The sequence below is a fragment of the Procambarus clarkii genome, chromosome 15 (assembly GCF_040958095.1).
Source record: "Procambarus clarkii isolate CNS0578487 chromosome 15, FALCON_Pclarkii_2.0, whole genome shotgun sequence".
NCBI lineage: Eukaryota > Metazoa > Arthropoda > Malacostraca > Decapoda > Cambaridae > Procambarus > Procambarus clarkii.
In genome coordinates, this window is record NC_091164.1 from 11,808,274 (window position 1) to 11,821,931 (window position 13,658).

General features: G+C 40.9%; 1 protein-coding gene across 2 annotated transcripts in view; it reads left to right on the forward strand.

The window, feature by feature from the left end:
* Positions 1 to 13,658, forward strand: part of LOC123747697 (lysoplasmalogenase TMEM86A) — a 110,398-nt gene that overhangs the window by 79,361 nt on the left and 17,379 nt on the right. For both annotated transcript variants that reach the window (XM_069324977.1, XM_069324978.1), the window contains exons 2-3: positions 5,424 to 5,593; positions 8,645 to 8,838. In XM_069324977.1, the coding sequence (XP_069181078.1) occupies positions 5,424 to 5,593; positions 8,645 to 8,838 (364 nt within the window). The remainder of the gene's footprint in view (positions 1 to 5,423; positions 5,594 to 8,644; positions 8,839 to 13,658) is intronic.

A 13,658-nucleotide genomic window follows, 5' to 3' on the forward strand; every position in this document is an offset into this window, starting at 1 on the left:
CTGGGTATAGTTATGAAAACTGTTAAATAAGCCTATGCTCAATTTGCATTCCCCCTTTCCCCTAGTAGCATCTTAAATTAAGTCCCAACCCTCTTCTTCATCTTGTTATGCATGCACAAGATGGTATACACATTTTAACACTAGCTATGTCAATAAATTTGTTGTTAATTAAGCTCTTAGCCTAGTCCATAAGTGAGGCTGGGGGTTGCTTTGATTGGGTGGCTGTGGAAGCACTCGGGATGATTGATGAAGATTAAGCCACCCAAAAGGTGGCACGGGCATGAATAGCCCGTAAGTGCGGCCCTTTTGAGCCATTACCAGTATCAAGAGCTGATACTGGAGGTCTGTGGAGGTGCGACTGCACCCTGCGTGACGGGAGATGTCTCCCGAGTTAAAACGGGTGCAGGCGAGCCAGTGATCATGTACACACACAAGCAAGCAAGCATGCACAGTGGTCAGGATGACAAACAAGCAGACATATCAGCATGGCAGGATAACAGAGAGAGGGGGCCGGAAGGGAAGATGATAATGAGGACAGGCACACAGGAAGGGAAGTAGGCAGATAGCGTGTCTGAAAGTTCATCATATAATATAGGTGGTTCTCCTCTCCCCCGGGTCCCTCTTCGTGCTTAACCTACGTAACGGCGTTGATAGAGTCCTTGACGGGCTGCTCTCACGAAGTGAACCCGTGGGTATGCAGCCCGTTCTCTCCAGTTGTCACAACGTCGCAAAAAATGGTGTACTAACCTAACCTTATTACCATGATATGCCTTTCCTTGCCGATGGATCCACGCATAGGAAACATGGATGTTTGTGAGTCGCTAGGATTTATAGTAAATCATATTTTGTCCGTTGGGGGATTTTGACGTTGAAATGTTGTGTATTATTCGAGAGGACAAAAGTTGGGTATGAAGGGGGATCTGCGACCTACATTTCATTGGGGAAGGGGGAGATAAAAAATGTGGGGCAGGCAGGTAAGCAAGCAAGCAAGCAAGCACTGTCCCAGAGGAAGTTTCAGGTCTGAACGTAAAATGGTTAAGAGGACAGGTTGTTCAGTGAGTTGTGGCTCTCTCGGGGGACGGAACACACACTTTGAGGGAGGGAGGAAGGGAGTAAATGGGGTGGATCCTGCTGAGAGACCTCGGCTGCCTGGCAGGGACGGTGAAGGGGAGCAATGACAGGCATTACGCGGGTGTTCAGACAAGAACTAATAGTATGGATAATTTAAGAATTGCAGAGTGAAGTGAAGAGTCAAAGTATGGCACGGAGAAGGGAGAAGAGAAATAAGAAAGAACAAGAGGGAGGCGACTGGCGGGTGCAAGTTATCTATGGTGAAGATATATTGGCAGGATATCCTGGGGTTACTTCCCCCCCCACTGCTGATGACACTGGCTGGTCGCTCCCCCCCCCCCCCAGCCTCTTACCACGCCTCACTGATACCATTATGTCAACGAAGCTTTACGATCTAGTATATTTGCATATATTTGCAACGAAATATAAATAATACCATTCAAAAAATGTCCTCTGCCTAAGTGCTGGCGTTTATAAACTAATATCGTCAGGCATATTCCACCATGAAAGAAAAACTTTCTAAAGTGATTAAACTAGAACGGCTGCTGCTTGACCTTTTATCTCTTGAGAAGTATATAAAAGTGCAAATAATTAAAACATGACCCAGAAATCGTTCCCGTTAGAAATCGAGTATATGTACAGTAGGCAAACTTGGGATACTTGCCGAAGATTTTAGGTAAAATGTCATACCTGATCAAATATTGGGTTAACTGTTGACAAGTCATCACTTAAGCTATTCAGCTTGCGGTGGTCAGGAAGGAGACTTGTTCCTTGGCACATTGACTGCATTACAAGATTATCTCGGTTGAAAGAGAAGAATTTGGTTCCCTTTCTGTATTACATTAGAAATAAGAATTTCTATACTAAGTGTGTTATAAGTAACCACAAACACTCCTAAGAGAGGGGTGTGTGTAGACCTACCTATTCTTTACTATCTACCACCTCACCCATGCTTCTACCACCTCTACCAACAGCTCCAGTACCCCAGCCACCACTATCACAAGCACCACAACTATCACTAAAAGAAAATAGCACAGGATGACATCAGTGGAAGGTGGACACTCGAGCGAGTCGTGGAGACATCAGGATGTACTGGTAAACAGCACAGTCGGTCAACAAGATAAATAACTTGAAGGATGATGTCGTGGATGTCACCACCACCAGGGGCCTGACAGTCTCCACCACCAGCGCTTCGGATTCGTAGTCCTGAGGTTCCGGGTTCGATCCCCGGTGGAGGCGGAAACAAGTGGGCAGAGTTTCTTTCACCCTGATGCCCCTGTTACCTAGAAGTAAATAGGTACCTGTGAGACAGACAGCTGCTACTGGCTGCTTCTTGAGGGAGTGTAACAAAATGGAGGCCTGGTCGAGGACTGGGCCGCGGGGACGCTAAGCCCTAAAATCATCTCGAGATAACCTCAAGATAACCTAAAACAACAACTTTAAAAGAAAATACGACACATTTCAATCGTCAGGAGATTTAAAACTCGCAAATTTTAAAGACTGCTATACTAGATGGAGAACCAGGCTGGGATAACTGGGAGAACACTGAACTGGGTAATGAAGTATGTGAAGGACAGACAACAAAGAGTCAGAGAGGTGGTTTTAAACTGGGGGAATGTAACAAGTGGGATCCCACAAGGCCCTGTTCTTGGGACCACTACTGTTCCAAATTTATGGGAACGACCTACCTGATGGAATGAGCTCAGACATGTCAATGTTTGCAGATGATGCAAAGCTGATGAGGACTGCAGAAAATTACAGGAGAACCTTGACGAGCTCTAGGAGTGGTCAGACATGATTGCTGGAGTTTTGACTATCAAAACAAGTGTAAGGTAATGAGGATGGAAAAGGGAAAAGGGAGACCAAAAGGCATCTACACTATAAGGCAAGGAGCTGGTCCCAAACCTGCACACAGAAATAACACCACATGAGACCAGAAGGCATAGCAGGATGTGCAGAATACCCCCGTTGAAAAGCATAGGTGCAATAGGTACTCTGAGAGAGAACTATCAAAACATTAGAGGCTCGGGACTGTTCAACCCATTTCTACTAAACATAAGGGGCATAACTGGACGACCCCTCACAGTGCTCAAGAGAGAATTTGATGAAGGCCTCCAAAGGATACCTGATCAACCAAGCTGTGATTCATATGTTAGGCTGCGAGCATCCGCATCAAACATCCTGGTTGACTAGTCTAGCAACCAGGAAACCTTGGTAGAGGACTGGGCCGCTGGGACGTTAATCCCCGACTTCACAAGGTAATGTAAGGTAAGGTACGGGGAAGGCAGCTGCAGGAATCAGGATGAGAGAAGGATCTGGGAGTGGATATAATTCCGACACATCGGAGTTGCACACAAACAGGATAACATTAGCAGCATATGGAATGCTGGCAAATATAAGAACATCATTTGGGAATCTAAATCAGAGCTCTTTCAATGCAATTTACACGTGCATTGTAGTAAGAAGTGTCCACAAAGTGGATATACAGCTGGTGTGTGTGTATAGCATCGGTGAGTAATACATAATAATAATTGTTATTATGCTCTATTTTGTTATATATCATATAAATACATTTCCCAATGTTATCAGTTACTTTCAACAATGTCCCAAAAATATTTTTTTTAGGGGGAATTTGTTATTTTTAGGTTATTAGTTATTTTTTTCCTCCTTTTGTTTATTGAATTTGTTGTATCCTATACAGCCTGGAGAATTCATACACGTACCTAACTATGTGAAGACAGAATTAAATTGGTCAACAAATATATCGGTCACAACTTCTAGAACTTGGGACTTCGATTTTTTTTTCCGCTGATTTTTTTTTTTTTTTTTTTCCGCTGATTTTTTTTTTTTGCTGATTTTTTTACAGATTTTAAACTCTATTTTCCTTGTTTCTTTAGGTTGTTTTGATGATTAGGTAGCAGATCAGGGCTTTTTTACTTGTATAAAGTATACCCTTAATCATTATAATTATCCCTATATTTTGTTTTGGGGGGGGGGAGTTATTTTTTTATTTTATTTCAACAGTGACCTACAACTTTCACACACTGTATTTGAGTACGAATGCCAAACAATGTTTATTACAACATAAAAGTAAATTCATCAATTAGAACTGAGACATCACATTGTCGTTAAAAAGGTTAATGCAACGGCCTGCTACAGCTTTACCTGGGTGAGATTTTTCAGCATATCTTTGCAGTTCTTCCCATACTGCACAAATTTTCTTAATGAGGAAGGGACATTCTGGTTGATACCTGGTTGATGGGGTTCTGGGAGTTCTACTACTCCCCAAGCCCGGCCCGAGGCCAGGCTCGACTTGTGAGAGTCTGGTCCACCAGGCTGTTGCTTGGAGCGGCCCACAGGGCCACATACCCACCACAGCCCGGCTGATCCGGAATTTCTCTTAGAAAATCATCCAGTTTTCTCTTGAAGATGTCCACGGTTGTTCCGGCAATATTTCTTATAGTTGCTGGGAGGACGTTAAACAACCGCGGACCTCTGATGTTTATACAGTGTTCTCTGATTGTGCCTATGGCACCTCTGCTCTTCACTGGTTCAATTTTGCATTTTCTTCCATATCGTTCACTCCAGTACGTTATTTTACTGTGTAGATTTGGGACCTAACCCTCCAGTATTTTCCATGTGTACCACTGATTTTCTTGGGACCCATGGCATGATATACAGTATAATAAAAACTTTTATACAGTATAATAAAAACTTTTATCTTCAGAAAAAAAAAACTGATTTTTCTCGTAGAATTCAAGAGCAATCGTTACTAGGCGGAATACACTGGTAAACTGAGTGCGCCTCATCCCGCGTCCAGCAGAACCACGTACTCGCCTATTTGTACTCGCCTATTTGTGCTTGCCGGTATTGAACTTGTCTCTTTAGTCCCGCCTCTCAACTGTCAATCGACTGGTGTACAGATTCCTGAGCCTACTGGGCTATATCATATCTACATTTGAAACTGTGTATGGAGTCAGCCTCCACCACATCACTTCCTAGTGCATTCCATTTACTAACTACTCTACTCTTCAACCCATGCATGTATCAACAACCTCAAACACTGGCAAACCTCGAATATCGAGTCAAATTTTACGAGAAAATTGACCTAGTGTACCGAAAAATTTGTAAAGAGTGGCATTCGTCAATTGATGTTCCACTGTATAGTAAAGCAGTTTTGATGAGGTTGCATTAACTGGTACAGTGTTTTTTTTTTTTTTTTTTTAATATTGATTGTTTATGATCCATCTTTAGAACAACTAAGATTATATTGCCATGTGGAGGTGTTTGTAATTACATACTGTATAATATTATATTGCACAGGTCTAATGCTTTCTTTTTCTTTTTTCCAGTTAAAGAGCGTGGGTCCCAAGTTGGTGCCATTCTTCAAGACCGTAGCAATCTACTTCGTTTTATTTATACCGTCAGACCAACCTTCTATTTTTGCAGTAGTGATAAAATGTCTGCCAGTTCTCTCTCTGATTGCCTTTGTTCTGCTACATGGCATGAGCCTTGGAGAAGAGTAAGTAGAGTACAATACTGTTACATTTTCTCTACTACTGTATTAGAGTTCACAGTTTCATTTAATCCAGGTTTATATTTGTAAAGTACAAGAATATACATATGCAAGGTACAGTATTACATTTGTAAACATAAATATTTAAAACGATGAGAACAATGTAGCCAGATGAGATCATGTTCTTATATGGAACGTGTTCTCATCTGGAACATGTTCTCATCTGATCGATCCCGTAGAAGCGATTGTGTAACTACATGACACAGATTTCTGTGTCCCCTCCTGTAGCAGCCTCAAACTTTGAACAGGGTTAGCCCTCAAAGGGTCAGTCCTCCCTAAGGGTCAGTCCTCAAACTTTCAACTTTGAGCAGTACAATTATCAAACAAATGTAGTTTGATAATTTATGGTTTTATCTTGTATTTTCTTTTGCATTTTTTGTTCAGTACAGTACTGTATTTGAAAATGCCTTGCCATATTGACTTATTTTAAATTCTTAAATTTCCACCAAAGAAGTATGAATGCTATTGAAACTGCAGTGCCTTAACAACTGTTCTATTTTTTTCCCATTGAAAACCTTTCAAAAACCTTATTATATTGACTTCAAACCCTCAACACTTAAATATGGTAATACAACTGGGCTTCATTTCAATATTGAGGCATGTAGCCCATTGTCAGCTATGATTATTTTTATATTTTTTTAGAGCGAGTGGTCATGATTTCATTGATTTAACTTGAAACCTTTACAATTTATGTAAAATCATAAAATTTGTCTTCCTATTGATAATGAATACAGTAGTTTCCTACAGGAAACCCTTTGTTTTTATTTAATTATTTACCATACACTGAATAGCAATCTAGTCATACCATTCGAGGGGAAATTGCAGGTTGGCAAATTCTAAGTTGTTACCAAATGAGAGATAAGACTGACTACCTGTACCATAACACCTGCTTGCACAGCACCTGCCCACACACCAACCCAAACAAACAATCCAATGCAGACGCTGAGTCACAATAACATTGCTGAAGATATGATGACCAAACCACATATCAGAAAGGGAAGAAACAATGATGGTTTGGTCTATACTGGACCATTATCAAGTTGTGTGATGACTTGATAATGGTCCAGGATGGAATGAAATATCATCATTTCTTCACTCTCCAATGCATGGTTTGGTCATCAAACCGTCCAACGTCAACACCTGCATGCACAGCACTCCCCTCCTCGTCTCCCCAAACACAAATCCTGACAACCAACTTGCTCACCAACCATATTCTTTGTGTTATGGTATGGCTAGGATTCTTAGTTTTAACATAAAATTGTTTGCATTACAAGATAGACCTGGCATTAGGACACTGGCTACCTTCCTCGATTGCCTGCCATTGTAAAATGTATTAACGTAAAATTTTCTTGCATAATATACCATACTGTAAATGTTATTGTTAATGCACATGTATTTTATAATACAATACTGTATTATGTAATAACCCTTATGAAGTGTGTTTAACTTGGTATATTTAACTCTTGACTTTAGAATTCCCACTAGTACAATAGTCAGTTCTGCACATTTACATTGTCATGGCAGGAAAATATCCTCCCTAAAACAGTGAAACATCAAAGAATATACATATTTAAAAGACAGTGATTGAAAATATATAGAAACAACAGTGTTAAATGTTGAAAACCAGTCTGGAACTCTATAATACTTTCAAATGAGCAATTTTGGATACGAGTTTGTATAGAATATTGTTGAAACCAGGCGGTTGCACACAGAGATGCGCAACTTTATATTTTATATCTATAATTGGCCTAGGAATGTTTGTTAGGTTTTAAGTTTAATTTTTCTACACTACTAAATTAAAAATATATACAAGAAGTCAACTTTTTGGTGCTCCATCACTACACATTGGTACTTTTGACCAAATAGTTACTATAAGTACTATCATTTCAGGAGGATGGGTTGCTAAATTTAAAGTTAAGCCTAGGATGTAGGATATCTTAGGAAATGTCCAAGTGCAGACCCGTGGTGGTGCAGAGATTACACATTCACCCCACACTTCACAAGCAATTTGGCCTAGGTTCATATCCTAGACAGGGAGGATTAACTAGGCACAAATCCTAAACTATATACAATATCTATGTTCATCCAGCAGTATTTGGGTATCTGATTGTTAAATGATTAGTGGGTCATATTTCAGAGAAACTGGCGAGTATGACTTAACATGAGCTGTGGGATGGGAAAGCTCTCAGCCTGCCAACAAGAGTCAGGAGTCATCTGTTATTGTACCCACCTGTGCTAACAAAACAAAAAATCCAACTATGTACAACAGAAAAAGACAACGTGAGGTCTTGGGCTAATTAGAAACGGATAGTTGGTATACTGTGTGTTGTGGTTCTCTGGAAGAAAAGGAGGGATATTACATGTGGATTAATTTTTTTTATGAATTTGCATGGGACTAATAAGATTACCAGTTTACTCATGCATATTTCCTCTATTCTCATTGTAGTCTGATAGTCTAGTATTAAATATTTTTTATATGAAAATGACGTGAACAAATCCACAAGGGCCGTAATGAGGATTCGAACCTACATCCGAGAGCATCCCAGACGCTGCCTTAATCGATTGAGCTACGACATGGTAAAAGAATTGCAACCAAAAGTTCTACCAAACTTACTTGGATCCTGCAGCCTCTCCGAGACACAAACCAGGATTATACACAATTCCCCCATGCACTCGAGCTATGTCATTAGGCCGTTCTACCTCTTTACCCTTAATTCATTACACACAGAAATCACAATAGTGTGATGCATCAAATGAACAAATCCACAAGGGCCGTGACAAGGATTCAAACCTATGTCTCCGACGTAGATTCGAATCCTCGTCACGGCCCTTGTGGATTTGTTCATTTGATGCATCACGCTATTGTGATTTCTGTGTGAAAATGACATACTTTATGGTACAGGTATTATTAGTGAAAGTTTTGAGGTTTAAACTATAGCTACATCACCTACATTGTTCTATTTTATGAAGTAATCTGATCTTGTAAATCTCTTTCAGGTATGCTTATTCTAGAAGAATATTGTTGGGATTGATCTTCTCGGTCTTCGGTGACGCGCTGCTTATCTGGGAAGACTTCTTTGTCCATGGCCTGGGATCATTCCTAATTGCACAGATCTTGTATATCTCTGCCTTTGGCTTTAGACCCTTCAACATATACGTTGCCACTGTTGTGTATTCTCTCACAGCTCTAGGTTTGTCACGTGTGTTATTTTGGCTTATTTCACTTGCAGTATTAAGCATAATAGGCATACAAAGCCTCGAGTCACTGTTACAGCAATGATGGTGGGGGGGGGGGGGGGGGGGGGGGGGTTACGTGTGCCTAAAATTGCTTAATATTATTGTTGAAGTGGTTTTTGTTAATACTTAGGAATATTTGTCCTGCCCTGGAAGTTAAACACCAGACTTTGCAGCTACTGAAGGCCACAGTCACTTTTAAGCAATAAGTTTGTCTCGGCGTACGTACTGATTCTTCTGCTTAAAAAATAGGCATCTTTTTCACATACACAAAAAAATATTGATATCTCCTGAAATTTGGGATAATTTGGTAAGAGGAACACTCAGTATTGCACCTACATGCATTTTCATTACCCCATTTCCAACTTGTGTGGGGGAGGCACCAGTACTGAGAAGGTAAATAAACATAGCTTATTTTTAATCCATCCCTTGCACTGGCCATCTGATCTGCAGTGATATTTTCTTGTTCTTTCTACTTCCCTTTTCCAATTCCATAAGTCAAAGGTAGCTGAAAGGAGTTTACTTTTGTGGTAAACCCTTTCTTTAGATCCTGCATGATGATTGTTCATTTCATAATTGTTTTCCTATTGATCTATTTGCTTGTCTTTCCCCCCCCCCCCATTTGCACAGTACCGTTTTCAAATACGTACATGCAAATTTCTATTTTCATGCTTGACTAGTTATTTTCGTTTGAAATTTTATCATATTTTCTTTCCTCGGTTATTAATATTTGTATCATTCCATCGTGGTCAACTGTTTATTACAGTATTTTTAATATTTTTGCCACATAACCTTTGCTGCTTCATGATATCTGAAAATGCCCTTATCAACATTTCTGCTTGTAGACAATGCTTCATGCTGCTGCTTTTGACAATTGTACCTCAGCATTATTTTATTTGTTAACTCACTTTATGCTTTCCTCATTTCCTTGGTAACTTGCCTTCAATATTGTCAACACAACATAGTGATCCGAGCTCAGCACCATTTCCCTTCCCCTCCTCTACTTTAACACCTTTTATTCCCATCTAATGCCGAATTATCTCAAAAGTTTTATTTCTTTCTTATGCAGTTATTCAATGTGTGTGTGTGTGTGTGCGTGTGTAAATCTTTGAAATGGTACCCCATTTTTAATCTTCCAGCATTTTATGCAACGGCTTTCCATTTTCCCATGTCTGTCCCTAAGAGGCATGTTTCTAAGAGTACCACCTCAGTAGTTTGCTAAGGTAAGTGCTGCTCTAGCCTAGTCTTATGGATAAGCATCGGGCCATCGAGGCTCACCATTGCCTACCATGAGCCAGAGTTAGAATTTGGTGCTATAAACTGAGGGGATCTTGGGGATCAGAGGTATAGGCTAGCTGCGACCCCAGATGGCCTAGTATGTGCACCTGGTGGTAGTCGGGTGAATCATAGTTAATGTGTTTACAAACTGAAAATTATCATTTACTTTACTACTTTTGGGTACCTAACATTCTAAAAGCATTTGATTGTTTTTGTTGCATTTTTGCTCTGGTGTTTTTTTTTTTTTTACTTGGATATCAATTGATCTCTGATCCAAACTCTTCTTTCATTGTAGAGAGTTAGTTAGTTCCTGTGGCCAAGTGGTAAAACTCACCTGGTGCTTCGCGAGCAATTTGGCTTGGGTTTGTATTCTGGCCGGGGAGGATTGATTAGATGCCAATCCCTAGCTGTACACCTCTGTTCATCCAGCAGTGAATGATTACCTGGTTGTTAAATAATTTGGCTGGTTGTATTCCAGGGAAAATTAGGATTAAGGACCTGCCCAAAATGTTATGCATGCTAGTGACATTACAAGAATGTAAGAACTCTTGTATAAATAAAATAAAAAATATGTTCTGGCTCCCAGTCGGCAAAGGTGGGTCTCGGTGACCTTGTGCTTGTCCCAAAGCCGAGGCTGAACCAGTACTTGGCTCACTGAGGTACTGAGGACCCCCACCAGAAAAGGCTATTTCATTGCATTCCATGTTTGATCTTTTCATTCTTGTTCTAAAGCTTTGTCACAATTATTCATTTACTCTCCTCTTACTCCAATTGAATTGGCATGTACTGTACTCACAGTAGTTTCTCTGTTCTCTTCCCATCCTCTAACCCCTGCTACTTACATGCTTTATTTTATGCTGCCCACACAGGCACCTGTGGTGCATCCATTTGTTATGACAATAACAAAAGCTCTCCATCTGCTCTTACTTCCCAGACCTGGCCATACTACCTCCTTATAGAAATCTTCCCACTTACTGTTGTTCCACTCTTTCCCACTGATCCCACAAGAAAATGTGACTTTTCTGGGAGGGCTTCTGTGGCAGCACCTTGAGCCACCCAATTCAATCCATGCCAAGCCCTTGTATGTCATTGTAAGCCTACCAGGGACCAGAAGCCAAAACCTGGCCCCCTCTACAGAGACACAAGGAACAGGAGATACTGATCACCCTAACCAACAAAAGGCCACCACAAAGGTGGGCAAACCAAAACATACAATTAGTAAGGTAAACAAAGCATAGAAATTGAGATAGTGAACCCCCGCTAAATGAACCAACTACCAAGTTGTGCAGTAGCTAACTTGTTAGTTCACCTGCGCACCTTTCTCTTCGATCCCCCTAGCCTTGACATGCTGGGCTAGGGGGATCGAAAAAATATTAATTTTTTATCTATAGGTGAAAATATCAACAGCTACATAACTGGGATGGGAGCTGCATTCACCACACATGGTTGCTCTCTCGATGCTACTGGTCTGTAAACAAGGCAACGTACATATATTTTTCTTTCCAAGATGGCATCTATTTACTAGAGGCTTAAGGAAATGGATGTTAGTCCTGTTGTACACACAGGAAGTTTCAAATGTTGCACTGTACCTTAAAACATATCATAGTATGATGTCTACCACCGGTCAAACATTTGAGGATACGATGCACAGTGCAAGGGTTTAACAGCTACCTGTACCCCTATGCATTTCATGATTCAGTTAGTTCCCAGAGGCATCTTATGTGCTGAGGTTTCCAAATTCTCTCTTTGCACTCAGCATGACAATTGGATCCTTTCAGTTCCTTCTTCGGGATCAGGGCATTACATGTTGGATGGTCCCTTCGTCTTTTGAATTTGGGTTGGCTGCTGCTTATTGGTTACAGTATGAGGTTCCTGATTCATCCTGGCTTGCAGGTAACCCTTTCTTTTCCTTGGGGGCCTGACATAGCTTTTACCCTTTTTCAAACACTCGAGTGGCATGAGGCGAGTTCAGTCGGTTAGTTATTTTTGAATGCTGCTGTCTTTGTGCCACTTCAGGCTTGCCTGTTTGTGCAATGCTTGTCCTAGGATATGGGTATGTGGCAGCTGCATGTTTGGTTGCCATTGCTTTCTGGGCCTGATCTTTTGGAGGATCGCAAGGTCCTTAAACGGTTGGCTGTGATTTTGTATGAGAGCTGTTCTCTGGTTGGCTCCATGGAAACCTAGATTCATTGGTTGATGTGTATGAACTTACATCCTTGTTGCCTGCAGTTGGAGCCTTGGAGGCAATTCTCAAGTTGCTTGCTGCTCTCCTTCGGGAGGTGATGGCAGGCTTCAATTCCTATTGTCTGTGTTGCCTGCAGGCTGTGCTGGTCCATGCCTGGATTTGGCTTGGTGATTAAGATTAAGATTAAGCCACCCAAGAGGTGGCACGGTCATGAATAGCTCGTAAGTGGTAGAATTGGCTTGGTCCTTGTCGCTCTTCCTCTTTTTCACCTCTTGTTTCTCAAAGATACAGTCCTTGGTTCTCTTGGCTAAAACGATAGTTTTTCAGCTGCTCAGTCATCTACTTCTACATAAAAAACTATCCCTGCTGTTCAGTGTGGAATGCATACTTTTCAGGCTGGATTTACTTACCCAACCCGTCCTCTTAAAAATAATGTCACTTTTGGCTCGTATGCGTGATATGGCTAAATTTGGACGTAATTTGAAATGAAATTGACTCACAAAAGTGACGTTCTGTTCCGTTTTCTGTTTGAGTCGTCCGGCGTACGCGCAGAGGTTATAAGAGGACACTTTAAATTAACGTTTTTCATACTGTTTTGAAACTTTATGAGAATTTCCTGCCCACCTAACCTATCAGAGGACCCTTAACTTACTGTTGTTGAAAAAAAAAATCCCAAATTTATTTTAAATTTTTTTTCATTTTCAATTATGTCCAAATTCGACCATACGGGCAAACGACCAAAAGCGACGTTCTTTTTAAGAGGACAGGTTGTGATACCTGCTTGATGGGGTTCTGGGAGTTCTACTCCCCAAGCCCGGCCCGAGGCCAGGCTCGACTTGTGAGAGTTTGGTCCACCAGGCTGTTGCTTGGAGCAGCCCGCAGGGCCACATACCCACCACAGCCCGGCTGATCCGGAAGTTCTCTTAGAAAACAGTCCAGTTTTCTCTTGAACTGCCTTCTCTCCTTACCTGCCTTCACTGAATATGTGTTAGTAGATTTGGCAAAGTGGGGGATGTGCAGATTTGCTTAGGAAGCAAGGCCAGAGGCTACCCAACCTATGTGAAAGTTATCCATCATATGATAGGTTGAAATTAAAATATTGCTTAGTGAAATTAGTCCATAGAGCATGAGAGATATTAGGTATGAATGGTTACTCTTAATTTGGCTCCAATCACGTTTTTTATTTTAGAATTTTCATAGATGAACACAACATTAGAAGAAAAAGTTGGTGCCTTGGAAAGGCACCAACATTGAATACATTTAAAACCAAATTCTTTGGTTCATTTTAATTTTCAGTTAGAGGTTTTTGTTCAC